At 45.3% G+C, this 14,168-nt stretch overlaps 1 protein-coding gene across 1 annotated transcript in view; it reads left to right on the top strand.

The window, feature by feature from the left end:
- SYTL3 (synaptotagmin like 3) overlaps window positions 1-14,168 on the top strand; it is a 93,338-nt gene that overhangs the window by 21,924 nt on the left and 57,246 nt on the right. Inside the window, exon 4 of the mRNA XM_032650622.1 lies at window positions 9,610-9,674. Coding sequence (XP_032506513.1) covers window positions 9,610-9,674 — 65 coding nt within the window. The remainder of the gene's footprint in view (window positions 1-9,609; window positions 9,675-14,168) is intronic.

Here is a 14,168-nt window from a genome sequence, read left to right as displayed (position 1 = left end):
GTGGGAGCATTTCTGCAAGCGGGTCGGGATTAGAGAGGGAGACAGACATTGTCCGGGAGAGGGAACGTCGTGGGCATGAGTGTGGACCACTCACCGTGTGGGAGGCTGTGTTAAGCATTTCTTGACACCAAATGTTTTGTTTAAATCTTCAAACAATCTTACGTGACAGCTACCACCATTATCCCAATTTTATAGGGGAAGAAACGGAGGCTTAGAGACACAAGGGAGCCCAAGGCCATGCGGTCAGTAAGCCTAGAACCAGGTCTCCAGAGTCCCATCTCTTCTTTTTTTTTAAATTTAAATCACTGTGAGTGATCCAAAAATATTTTTAATGGTAAAAATGAACCCATACAATCAAGTAGAATATTACAGTCATTAACAATGTGATGCTCTGTTAACAGAGATGCATACCAGCTGTTGTGAATTTCAAGAGCAGCTTATCAAACCTTGTGGTACACTTTTCTTTCATTTTAAAAAAGATACATAAACAAAATTATCTGGAAGAATATATATCAAAGAAATGATTCTTTCTCTCTTTTTAAATTGCTAAGGTCCTTCTTGTTTTATCTCTTTGATATATCGTAGTGTATATCTGTTAATCCCAAACTCCTAATCTATCCCATCCCTTCTTGATCTCCTCTCTCTCCGGCCTTCTGGGAGACTCGCCCGGAGGAACGGGGTCTTAAAAGCCACTCGGAAGAGTTTGGATTGGAGGCTGCAGGAAATGGGGTGTGAGCATACGCGCTTTGCCAGAAGAAAGCCAGGTGAAAGTCTGCCTGCATTCTGTAGGACAGACTCAGGAGGGGAAGATGAAGGTGAATGAAGCAGGTGAAAGTCTTTTCAGTGAACGAGGTGTGAAGGGATGAGGCGGGCGGCAACAGAGATGGGGAATGTGAGGGAGAGTTCAACAAAGGGGTGATTGAACTTGGTCATAGGGGATGAAAGAGGGAAAATTGAAAAACAGTTCTGTGGACTAGCAAAACTGATAGCTCTTCAGGCTTAACTGGAAGAACCAAAGGAAACAGAGTAAAAGAGAAGCAACAGAAAGAACTAGGTAAACAAAGGCAAGTCGGAAAGGACTTAGAAGGGAAGGTTGGTTGAAAGTTGCTTCCAGTGATGGGGGCCGTGTGTTATCCTTAGCAGGAGCCATCAAAAGAGGCGTGATTTGGGAGAAGGAAAGAAGAGAGAGTCAGATTCCTAGAATTTGGAAAATGTAATCTTTCAAATTTCAGACTGATACTCCCAGTATTTTCATAATCCCATGTTTCGGTAAAACACCGAATCACCACTTTATATCCACAAGGCAAATAACTAATGTATGAGAATGGAATAATTCCAAATCATGATAGTAAATCCTTCTGCCCTTCAAGTGAGGAGGAAAAGGTATAACTCTATAAAAGATTGAAAAGAAATTGAACGCCAGGTATGGTTTAACAGATTTGGCCAAGGAAGGATTTTAGCTTGGTGCCAAGGTTAAAGGGCCATTTTTCTACCGCTTCTCTTTGTTTCAAAACTGGATTTCTTCTTTTTTCTAATCTGATTTTTAGCACTGTCGATAGGAACGATGTTAATTTGTCTCACATGAAAGAGTACATAGACAAGTTAAATATACTGAGTACAATTTTTCACATAGCTGTACATTTCTAAATTTTCAAGAGGTTAGCCATAAATTTTCAAAAGGTTAGCCACTAAGATTAATTTCACAGAGAAAAAGCCTTTTGTTGTTTGAAATACAGTCTTCTTAGTTCTGATTTGGAGATAGCATCTGTTGTAGTTCTCACGAGAAAGCTTGGCTGTTGCACGTGGTGTAGGTACACTGCTTTCTGTGGGAACAGGACAGATGATGATTACATAAAGGATCGTGATATTCTTTTTATCCGTTGGCCAAATGAGAGTAAGGATTACCTAACAGCCTTTGAAGCCTTATGTTACCAAACATATAGTTAAAAATGGAAATTTATGGGATACTTTTTTTTTTGGTGGTATGCGGGCCACTCACTGTTATGGCCCCTCCCATTGCGGAGCACAGGCTCCTGACGCGCAGGCTCAGCGGCCATGGCTCACGGGCCCAGCCGCTGCGCGGCACGTGGGATCCTCCCAGACCGGGGCACGAACCCGCGTCCCCTGCATCGGCAGGCGGACTCCCAACCACTGCGCCACCAGGGAAGTCCTGTGGGATACTTTTTGAAAAAGTTTATTTTTGAAAAGCTTATTTTGTGCTTACTGAAGGGAATGTTTACACAGTAGTTTGAGTATCACTCTTATTGTTGGTGTTGAAGTTGAAATTTCTTCCGTGATCAGCACTTGATTAGTCATGGCAGGTCTTGCTTTTAAAGCCTTTCTGAGATGAGTAAGCTTTCCATACCCTTGAGTTCATACTTAAAGTTGTCAGCTCACTCAGTTCAGCTGAAACTTTTCGCCCTGCAGGAAGGTCAGTGCCCGGGGGCCATTTTCCCAGTCTGGCACTCAGCGTGGTGGTGATGTGCTGCCTTGGTTAAAACTCTGGGCTGAAATGTCGGCGAGAGTTAAGGATACTGGGGACGTAGGGATACCAGACAGGCTTGTACGTCCTTTCCAGTCATGTGTTCACAGGAATTTCTACAATAACAGACCCATGTCCATAGATCAGACCAAGAGCGCATTCTAGTGCCGAATAGAAGTCATGGGTGGATTTACCGATTTTAGATGATCCCACTGCTGCACGGTTTCATGAATGCAGGTATCTTTGAGACCATGATTTCCCAATTTGCAGGTCCTTTATTCTGATTCATTTTCAGTGAACTGAAGTGTCTCTTCAAAGATTTTTTCTTCCTAGAAGAGCATGTGGGTGGCGTGTGTCCTAAGCCTATCTGAGGATGCCTTCGGTAGCCTTTTCTCATGAGTAAGGACTTCACTGGCTTTTAAAGCTCAAGTCCCAACTTTTCATCTCAAAATCGTTGTCTTTTGGAATATAATGTGACAGAGACGTTGGAGACTAGCTTTATTTTTATTTCTTTATTGATCACCTAGATTTTATGTACTAGAAGCATATTGGTTTTTTGCTGGATCCTTGTAATTGAAAACAGTTTCCAGTACATGCCTCGGTCTGAGTCTCTCCACACTGATTTTTATGGAATAAGGAAAGTTCCTTTGAGCTGCCTGTCTCTTGGATTTGCTTCTTTTGTTTTTTTAAAAATTACCTTTTACTGTGGCAAAATACACATAACCTAAAATTCAGCATCTTAGCCATTGCAAGTATGCAGTTTAGTGGCATTAAATACATTTGAAACCATGGGTAATCGTTAGTCAAATCCATTTCACCGGCCTCCACTCATCAGGGTCATCTACGAGACTCACATGCCCTCCGTTATTGTCCTAAACAGTGAGATGTTTGCCAGAGTTGTTTTCCAGGAACTTGGAGTCAGCTGCGTCTCGTTTGAGCTGAACTGGTTAAGACTGGCCCAACCCTCCAACTGGGCATGCGCAAGCGTCCGGGCAGTGACCTTTTGAAGTCAGAGGGCAGAAAACTCCACCCTCAGGGCGTGCTGAGCTCCTCCATCTTGCCACGTGCATAGACCTGTAGCCTAGTTACTGCGCGGAAGGGCGATGACCCACCTTTTCCCAATCACCTTTCCCCACGCTCAGACCGCCCTGCTTCTTAATTACTTCATCCCAGAAATGCCTCGAGCCCCTTGCCTTCCAGGAGGTGGATCTGAGGCCTGTTCCCTGTGTCTGCGCTGTTTGCTGCTAACCTCAGCGTCCCGGCGTTTCGGCTTGCTGCGCGACGGGTAAAGCAACTCGGCTAGGTAACACGCCATCCGTTTCCAGGCTTTTTCATCTTGCAAGACTGAAACTCTGTAACCGTTAAACATTTCTCCCTATTTCTCCCTCCCCGCCAAGCCCCCGCAGCCCCCATCCTACTTTCTGTCTCTGTGAATTTGGCTACTCTAGGTCCCCCACATAGGTGGAATCATACAGTGTTTGTCTTTCTGTGAGTGGCTCATTTCACTAAGTATCCTGCTTTCCAGGTTCGTTCGTGCTGTAGCGTCTTGCAGAATTCCTCCCTTTTTAAGGCTGCATCACATTTCTTAGCGTGTATGTGTCCCATTTTGTTGGCCCGTTTCATCTGCTGATGGGTGCCTGGGTTGCTTCTACCCTTTGGCTCTGTGAATAACGCTGCTGTGAACATGGGTGCACAAACATCTCTTTGAGACCCTGCTTTCTGTCCTTTCAGATACATACCCAGAAGTGGAATTGCTGGCTCACATAGTATTTCTATGTTTAATTTTCTCAGATCCGCCATGCTGTTTCCCACAGCAGCTGTGCCATTTTACAGTCTCACCAACAGTGCACAAGGGTTCCAGTTTCTTCACATCCTTGTCAACACTTGTTATTTTCTGTTTGTTTGTTTGTTTTAATGGTAGCCGCTAATGGGTGTGAGGTGGGAGTTTGCTTATTTTTTTGACTCAGTAACATTTTCTTCAGTCCGGTCTAATTATTCTTCTATGCCACTTGCCCTGGCTTCTTCGGGAATAACTTAGGTTGGCCTTGTTCTCTATCCTACATTTATTATTATTATTTATTTATTATTATTTTCTCCTTCAATATTTAATATCTTTTTCTCTCATGTTCTGTGAAAGCATAACTGATTCAACTTTCCAGACTCTGCATTCTGCTCTTTTCCTGTTGGTAAAACAGCTTGTTCTGCGTTTGCATTGTTCGTTTTGTAAATCTTCCTTTAGTCTGTTGTCTCTTCACTTCAGCCTGGGTTTTACTTATGTCTTTCTTTCCTTTTCATGGAGGCGGTTTTTTTCTTTTTCTTTTTTTTTTTTTTTTGTGGTACGCGGGCCTCTCACTATTGTGGCCTCTCCCATTGCGGAGCACAGGCTCCGGACGCGCAGGCTCAGCGGCCATGGCTCACGGGCCCAGCCGCTCTGCGGCATGTGGGATCTTCCCGGACGGGGGCACGAACCCGCGTCCCCTGCATCGGCAGGTGGACTCTCAACCACTGCGCCATCAGGGAAGCCCTTCATGGAGGCAGTTTTTAAATGCTTTTGAAGACAACTGCTTTCTGAAACTTTCCCTGGTTCTCGCGGTGATGCACCTTGAGTAGCCGCTCCTGGTCTGCAGGACTCTGTTTCTCCTGCCCGTGGCCTTTTGTCAGAGGCTCTGCGTTGTCTTCAGACATCCAGGTTCAGGGTTTGCCAGCAGGGTACACGCTCCTTGTCTCTGGTCTCGTGACCTGTCAGTGGTAGTGGAGTCCCTTCTTAGATCTGTGGGGAGGACATGGGGATGCACAACGTCTAACTCGATTTCTGTTTGAGGCTTTAACAAGTGCAGCTCCGTCCAGCTGCAGTAGAATTGGTATTTCTTTCATTGACTAATTATCTGATGTAACAAACCAGGAATCACAAACTCATGGCCAACAGGCTGCAGGCAGCCCACAGGCCTTGTTGCGTTGGCCTGCCCCATGTATGTATTTATCGTTGTAATGCCTTAAAACGGGGCATGGGTTCTGCAGCTCACGACAGTGCCCACCCCTTTCTCTCGTTTCATCCCTTAGCCACTCTCTTCATTTAGAGCGTCTGCTTAGTGCCTGAGTTTGTGATTCCTGCCCCTACACGTTGAGAGGGCGTGATGCATGTCATGCCTGGGTACCACCAGGGCTCCACCTATGTCGGTCCCACCTTATCCCTTCAATTCTCAGGGTGCTCCCTGCAGAGGTGGGGATATTCATTCGTCAACCCACATGTAGTCACCAGCCCCACCGTGTCCCGTGGCTGTGGATACAGCACTGAATATGACGCGGGGGTGGGGGTGGGGAACCTGCCCTCTCTCTGCAGTTAAGTAGAGTTATTCATGTTTTGCAGGAAGTGATGGTGGCTGCTTGGTTAAAATCGTTTATCTTCATCTTGATTCTGACTCCTGGTTACGCAGGGTTTAATCACAATGATCAGTCTTTTTTCCCGTAAGAACATTGAAATCAGATCAACTGAGCTAGCTGATGGAGGGAAAAAAACCTCATTATTTTGCTTTGTAACTAAAAACCGCCTTAGGTATAAGATTATTTGAAGTAAAAAAAATTTTCTTCAACTGTATGGGTGCATAGGACCACTTTAGCTGGGAATTACCAAGTGGTTGGACAAGCCGGTGCAAAGAAATCAGGTTGATCTTAGTTTTACAATATTTGGCCACTTCTTTTGTTGTTTTTATAGCTTGTCTGATAAGCCACCAAGGCTTTTCTTGAGGCTTCCTTGCCATCAGGGCACTGGTTAGAGCACAGATCTGCCTGGGAGATGTGTGTCTTTAAGGCATTCAGAGAATCCTGACATGCAGATAAATTTGCTACCTCTTGTACATTGAATGGTAGAAATACATTAAGGAATTCTAGGGACGTGATGCTGGCTCTTCTCGGAGCATAAAGCAGGTGCTTTGGACGTGACAGCTTATCCACCTGCAGATGCTGGTAATTTGAATGCAGAGTAAAAGTGCATTCCAGCAGGCCTCTTCGGCTCACTGCTTGCGATAGAAATGGGGTCAGACTACTGAAGATCTTTCTATTAGGGTCCTCCATTCATGGTATCATTGAACGTTTGCGCGCTAGAATTTGCAAAGTGCTTTTCAACAGTTATTTCCCTTTTGCTAATGAAATGACAGCATTAGCCGAGTTCAAGGCTATGAAAATGGATGCTGGAGCCTCCAGCAGTTTCTCAGGAGCTGTCGGTGTTCCGTGTGCTTGGCGTTTCTAGTTACCGTTTTCCTCACGCAGAGTTCATGGAAAGTCAGACATGGAACTCTAGATCTCTTGCTCCCTTCACCATCCTTGGATTTTGCTTTCTGAGATGGATTTATCAATTGATTGAAAAAGTTTTGAAGAAACAAGTCATGATTCTGTGGGAGAGATATAAAACCATTAGTCTGTTGCTGGGTTCAGAAAATGTTCCAAGAAGCTTTCATAGCCAAATTCTGCTTAAGTCATCGGTGGGGGGGAGAGAAATAATCAATGTTTCCTTTGGTTACTGTGAGTCGTGCTACCTTGTGCTGGCCCTAATGAGGACAGAGACACTGCAAGATCTGCTCACCTCTGTCTTAGACGGTAACAGCCATAAATGGTCCTTCTTATAACACTTGGGATGTGTGTGGACTGGGAGCCCTTATGAAAACCGTTAGGGAATAAATGCTTATGAAACAGGTGATTCTGCAGAAGTGTTTATGGAGATCCAGCTCCAATCTAGTTCTCAAAGGAAACAGCCTCAAATGCAAGAAGTACTTGTCGTCGTATGGTTCAGGCCTGTGGTACTCTTATCCTTCCATTCTGTAGTCACAGGTAAGCCAAAGAGACCTGTGGGTTTGTGTTCAAATCTGTCCCTGCCGAGGAAGGTCCTGCTTGAATTTCACAAGTAATCCGTTGAGATTCAGTTAGATGATTAGATGGTAATGTTAGATGACTAGCCCTAGGAGATACTAATATTCTACTTTATCTGCTTCTCATATAGGTTCTGAGACCAGGGCTAGAAGAGGACTTTGTAATAAAATGTTGTAAAATGTAATAAAAATAAAATGTTTATTCAGGCGTTCTCACCTTCCTCTCCTTCGTCCCCTTACCTGCTCTTCCTTTTTCGTGACTGCATCTACAGGTGTGATTACTCCTCAGTGGTGGCCTGTGTCTGGCTATAGCTCAGCTGACTGTAAGTTCATGGTTTGATTTGCAGCTTAATTCTTAGTTCTGATCTCTCTCAGGTCTGGTCTGAGGCGAGGCCCCGCCCCGCCCCCAGCACCTGTCTCATATGTAAATGCTTTTGGTCACAGGTGATGGGCTGGAGAGCGTGAGAGAGTAGATGAGCTGGAAGGGTCACCACCCCCAGGAAAATAAACATCAGGAAGTGACGTTTGTTTATCAGGTGGACGCCTCCTTGTTTCCACATTCGATTTTCCTCCCCTACTGTCCCCTTAGACTTTGTCCTGCTGTATAAGGATGGAGGAAGTGTCCTCAGAAATAGAGCAGTTGTGGGTATGGCAATTCAAAGGAGTGTGAACGCACCCCCCGCCCCCCTTTAATCTCTGTGAGCTTTCTCTGGGTTTTGATCCTCTGCTTGTCTTCAAGTACCAGAGGGGAAAACTTCCGTTGAGATGCTGAGTTCTCCTTCATGGATTTTGTGTCGATTTAGTACATTAGATATCTGAGTTTCTGATTTTACAGATGAAAAGTTTCCCGTCTCTCTCATGATATATAAAACATGTAACTGTGATATATCTTTGGCTGTTAATGATAGTGACTGATTATCAAAATTCTGTTGCCAAAATTCATAAATGCTCTGCGTATGTTTTCCTTGTTCTGGTCACTAAGCATTGGGAATAATCATTTGCATGCTAATCAGAGAATATAATAGTTAACAAGATGAAGGGGAGGGAGTTGGTTGATGTCTTCTGACTACTAAAACTCCAGAGAGAAAGATAGGATACTTAAAAAAAAAAAAGTAGATTGCAGTGTATTTGTGAATTTATTGCATTTGTAAGCATTAACTTAAAATCCGTCTGAGATCACACATAGCCTGAAAGAACCTAATGGAGAGTGTATTTCAGTAAGTACTTATAGAAGAGAATTTGAAGTTTTCATTTTTCTTAAATTTGCAGGACCTAGGGATTGACAAGTTTTATGGCACCTTATTTTAATGGTATGAATAATTTATAGTATCTGTGTGTTTAACTTTTTATGTCCTGAAAGGCTATTGACAATTCTACCTTTCTGAGGTTCTTTGAGGTTGAGGGTGGTTTCTTTAGAAACTTGGAAACCATCAAGAGTAAAACAGGCTTTGGGACTTGAGTTTCAACCGGTGACCGTACAAAGTGCTCCCATGCGGCTGTGCCTATGAGTAGGATGGGAGGGGATGTAGAGATGCCCAGGGAGCCGCTGTCAGACCGACTTCCCAACGGGAGGTCACGGCCCCTGTCTCTCAAGTGGTCCCCAAATCTCCAGTGAAGCCCTTGGATCCCAGATCCCAGATTTCAGGTGCTCCCAGGAAACGTCTCAGGTGAATCTGCTCTGTTGGTTCTTGGTAAATGTTGTAGTTAGCTCAGACGACCCTCAGCCTAACCTAACTAAGGACGATCTCTTTCTTAGCTAAATAGGCAGCACTGAATTCCTTTGTTGGTTTTCCTTCATGCCGTTACTCCCCACCATGAACATGATAAATTGACCATTTTGATGGCAGCTTTGTTCCTCCTTGTATGTTTATTGTTACATTACATTGACATGCAGGGTAAAATGTACCCAAGTAGAAACTCCAGCTTTGCTGCTTTTTAAAAAAATTTATCTTTTTATTTTACTTTTATTTCTTCTTGAAGTATAGTTGACTTACAATGTTGTATTCATTTCAGGTGTACAGCAAAGTGATTCAGTTTACATATATATGTATAATGTATTGTATAGATTCTTTTTCAGATTTGCAGCTTTCTAGTCAGATCACTTAATCTCTATGGGAACTCTGTATAGTTAGGGATTTGGGCCAGGAATTTGAACTCGGGTCCTTTGCCAGACTAATGTTGTGATGATATCTCCCTACCTTGTATGAGCCAAATACGGCACCACCCACATCTCCCTCTGAGGCTTCCTTTCTGCTTGCTTTTCAGAAACGTGAAAATAAAAACCGGAGAATGGTTCTTTGAGGAACGAGCCAAGAAGTTTCCAGCTGAAGGTAAGTGCTCGCAGAACGTTTACTAAAGTAAAGTGACACATTCCTAGTTTAAAAACATTTGCTGTTAAGATTGTGAACGTGAAACTTAACAAGGTGTGGTGTATGGGCTTCTGTCCAGTCAGCCCTCCTGTTCCTTTTGTCTAAACTTTCCTGCCTCTGCCCCTCAGCGCATGCGGTTTACCACCTTTGCTTGTGGGGCTTCCCTCTGTCCCCGCACTTACCCCACCCCTAACCCTGCTGAAATCCACCTGTTTTCCATGAAGTTTCCCTGACTTCTGCTTCTGGGGGTGATGTCTCCCTCTTCCGAAACACCAGTTTGTAAATACATCTCTTCCATCATTGTTGAAATGCCTCATATTATATCATTATTTGTGCGCTTCTCTTTCTCTCCACAAGCAGAAACTGCTTTTAAAATCTTATTAGCCCCAAACCTTGATCAAAATGATTGAATGAATAACTGAAGGCCACAGTGAGTGCACTGCGTTAGAATTCAGCAGATATCGGTGACCATGAAGTGAGCACATGTGATTATGTGAGTGGAGGTGTGTCTTTGGTTCGTGAACCCCGGGTGTCTTATAAAGTACTTGCAAAGTTGACATAATGGTGTGATTAGTAACTGGGACTCAAGGCCATGGAGAAAACGGGTCACGCTTTGGTTACAGAAGTGTCACGTCACAGCAAGTGAGCTGTGCAGATAAGAGGATAACTTATCAGGCAAAGGCACATACACGTGTCGTCAGAGTAGAGCAGAGGCAGCATGCTCTGTACACCCCATCTGTCCACGGTGGTAACACAGGTGGCACCTGTCTCTGATGTGTCACTGTGGGGACTGCACACAGGGGAGCCTGGACTGACCTAGCCGGGATGTGGGTGGCTGGAAACACTTTTTTTTTTTTTTTTTTTTTTTTGCTGTACGCGGGCCTTTCACTGTTGTGGCCCCTCCCGTCGCGGAGCACAGGCTCCGGACGCACACAGGCCCAGAGGCCATGGCTCACGGGCCCAGCCGCTCCGCGGCACGTGGGATCCTCCCGGGCTGGGGCACGAACCTGTGTCCCCTGCACCGGCAGACGGACTCCCAACCGCTGCGCCACCAGGGAAGCCCTGGAAACACTTTTTTTTTTTCTGGTGGGGGGGAATAGTAACAGTTTGAGGTGGAGAAATAAGCTATTTAGCCTCAACCAAAGTGTGTGTTGGCACGTAAAGGAAGCCATTCGTCTGGGTGTTGACAATCAGCTTTCATAAAAGCACTGTGCACCGAGATTTAGTCGGCGGTAAATTCTCCCCTGGATTACATTCCTGACTCTTCTTACTCAAGGAAAAGTGATGATTCTGCAGAGTTTATTAGAAATCTGGAGGAATATATAATACTGATGGGAGTGCTCAAGCCAAAAAAAAAAAAAAACTGCAGCGTGTATGATTTTTATCTAGACCTGTGTTTCTCAATCCTTTTTTCTCTAGTGTCCTCTCTCTAGTTCCCAAACAGCCTTGTTAACACTTTTTTCCCCTAAATATTACCAGTCCATGAAAGTTTCATATCCCAGGTATACTGCATAACTATAGCTATATATTTATGTATGGAGGCCTTTTGGAGCAGAGCACAAACCATTGAGATAGCTAAGATTTTTTCATCTTCCGAGCAGTGTTTGCTCCCTTGGGGCCATCAGCCTATATCCATTGCATCACCTAAGCGAGACGTGGCAGTCTGGAGTCTTCCTATACGTTTTATTGTTTTGATTCTTGAAAATACTTTTCGGTTGGGAGGCTAGGGTTTTCTTCAGGCGGTAGATAGATTCTCTTTTTTTACATCTAGTCCTAGTTCATAAAAAGTCTGTAGGAAGTGAAGTTTCTGTTATCTCTCAAACCACCTCACTGAAGACATCCCAGAATTTTTTTAATACATTGTAAGTTTCGGTAGCATTACTTCAGATGGGAAATTGATTTGCAGGCCAGAATACGTGTGTGCGTGTGCGTGTGTCCAGCACTCTTCCTCTTCTGAGTGAGAGGAAGAAGTAGGTTATCCTGGTGACAGGAAGGGGAGGAGGAAAGAAATGAGACTGACTTCCCGGGTTTCTCGTTCTTGTCCAGTGACTTTCCACCAGAGTGAAAACATCAGTGAGGAAAAAAGTTAGAGGAATGAAAGTCAGCCTAAGCGTAAATCATCCTTTTCAATTTTTGTTGTCTATTCCCAAGGTATAAAACAAACCAAAGGAAAACGACTCCTTCCTTCTCTTCAATGCTTCCTCAAATGCTGAGGTGCCTCGTTTTCCTACTGTCCGATTTTAGTAGAGTTGGGCTCGGAAGGCGTGGCGAGATGAAGAAAAGTGCCGTGTTGGGGGTCACAAGTAGGACTGTGCGCCAGACCACAGGTGGGGGGAGGTGGGGAGGAGATGAGTCAGCAGAGGTGGTCCAGGCTAGGACGCTGCAGGTTTACCTGGACAGGCGGGAACTCTGCCACACTTATCTCTGTCCCCAAAAGAGATTGAACTGAGTTTGGGTGCTCTATCAAGTTGAGGGCCAGGTAGGAAAACAGAAACCACACAGATTGGAAGAAACAGAATTTAGTTTAGGGAATAGGTTCAACAGGTATTGTTGGAGGACTGGAAAGACAAAAGGAGACCAGCGAGGGAGCACAGAGATGGTGACTGCAGGCAGCAACACACTGCCAGGGCTGCTGGTGAAGAGGAAGGGTCAGGCCCCTCCCCCCTCCCTGACTCCCGGCTCCCTTTCCCACTCCCTGCTGGGCCCTAATAGGCAGCCAGCTGCCACCTCGTGCTCTGATGTGTTTGAGAAAAAGTGTGATTCTGCGTATTCCCTAGTGTGTTCGTCGTAACGGTGTGAACACGGCTCTTTCCAGCCTTCTGCCTCCTAAGTGGAAGCTAGGAAAATGCGATGGTGGCTTAAACCAGGAAAGGGGACGAGACAGCTCAGATTTGTGCCTCTTTCTAGGCATTAGTTACCTATTGCTGGGTTAAAAATTCCTCCCCAACTTAGTGGCTTAAAACAATTAACATTATCATTTTATATGGTCTCTATCCTCAGCTGAAGGCTTGCCTGGGGTTGGGGGATCTGCCTTCTGGGGGCTCAGGACGCATGTACCTGGCTAGTTAATGCTGCTGTTAGCAGGGGGCTTCGTTTCCTCCACGCCTAGACCTCTCCACGGGGCGGTTTGAGGGCCCTCACGACATGGCGACTGGCTTCCCGCAGGGCAAGTGACCCAAGACAGACCAAGGCAGAGCTCTGCGATCCATCTTCATATTAAACATTTTTTTTATTGTGAAATTTATACGTGATATGAAATTTACTATTTTAACCGTTTTTAACTGTATAGTTCAATGGCGTTAAGTACATGCACTTGTTCTGCAACCATCACTACTGTCCATCTTGAGAATTTATCATCCCACGGTCTCCCCTTGCAAAGCCCCTTGTAACCACGATCCTACTTTCTATTTTCTGTCTCCATCAATATCCTTATGGCCTAGCATCAGAAGTCACACCCTGTCACTTCTGCTGTATCCTGTAGGTCAGCTCTATTCACAAGGGTGTGGATATCAGGAGGGAGGACTCACTGGGGCCCTTGAGGAGGCTGGCTACCGCATCCTGTATTCCCTATCCCAAGCCTGGGACCTCGGAATCCTTCTTCACTCCTCCCTCTTCCTCCCCAGGCCACATCCAGTGAGTCAGCAGATGCTGCCCGTTGTCCTGCCCCCGTCTCTTCAATCTTCCTCTGGCCCTTCATTCCCGCTTCAGTGCTGTAGCCCCTGGCTCATCTCCATGACTCCACCTGCTTCCCCATACTCCATCCTCTGAGGGGGGAGATTTCTTTTCTCTTTTAAAATAAGTTATTTTCTGATTATAGAAGTAATGTCTATTCATTGCAGAATATTTGGGAAATGCAGAACAATAGACAGGCAATAAAAATCCCACCGCTGGTTAAAACTACTGTTAGTTAGGGACCTCCCTGGAGGTCCAGTAGTTATGACTCCACGCTTCCACTGCAGGGGACGTGGGTTTGATCCCTGGTGGGGGAACTGAGATCCCACACGTCACACGCACAGACCAAAAAAAAAAAACCCCAAACAAAACCACTGTTAATTATACACACGTGCACCACACACACACACACACACACACACGCACACACACGCACACACACAGTCTCCTGGCTCTTTCTAGGTGATCCTGTCCATGTGGGTGCACATACAGACTTAGCAATTTTTAAAAAAAAATTATTTTTGGCTGTGTTGGTTCTTCGTTGCTGCGCGCGGGCTGTCTCTAGTTGCGGCGAGTGGGGGCTACTCTTTGTTGCGGTGCGCGGGCTTCTCATTGCGATGCTTTCTCTTGTTGCAGAGGACGGGCTGTAGGTGCACGGGCTTCAGTAGTTGTGGCACAAGGGCTCAGTAGTTGTGGCTCGTGGGTTCTAGAGCTCAGGCTCAGTAGTTGTGGTGCACGGGCTTAGTTGCTCTGCGGCACGTGGGATCTTCCCGCACCAGGGAT

This window comes from Phocoena sinus, chromosome 12 (genome assembly GCF_008692025.1).
Source record: "Phocoena sinus isolate mPhoSin1 chromosome 12, mPhoSin1.pri, whole genome shotgun sequence".
Classification (NCBI taxonomy): domain Eukaryota; kingdom Metazoa; phylum Chordata; class Mammalia; order Artiodactyla; family Phocoenidae; genus Phocoena; species Phocoena sinus.
Note: the sequence above shows the minus strand (reverse complement) of the source record. Positions and strands in the feature narration are given on the sequence as shown.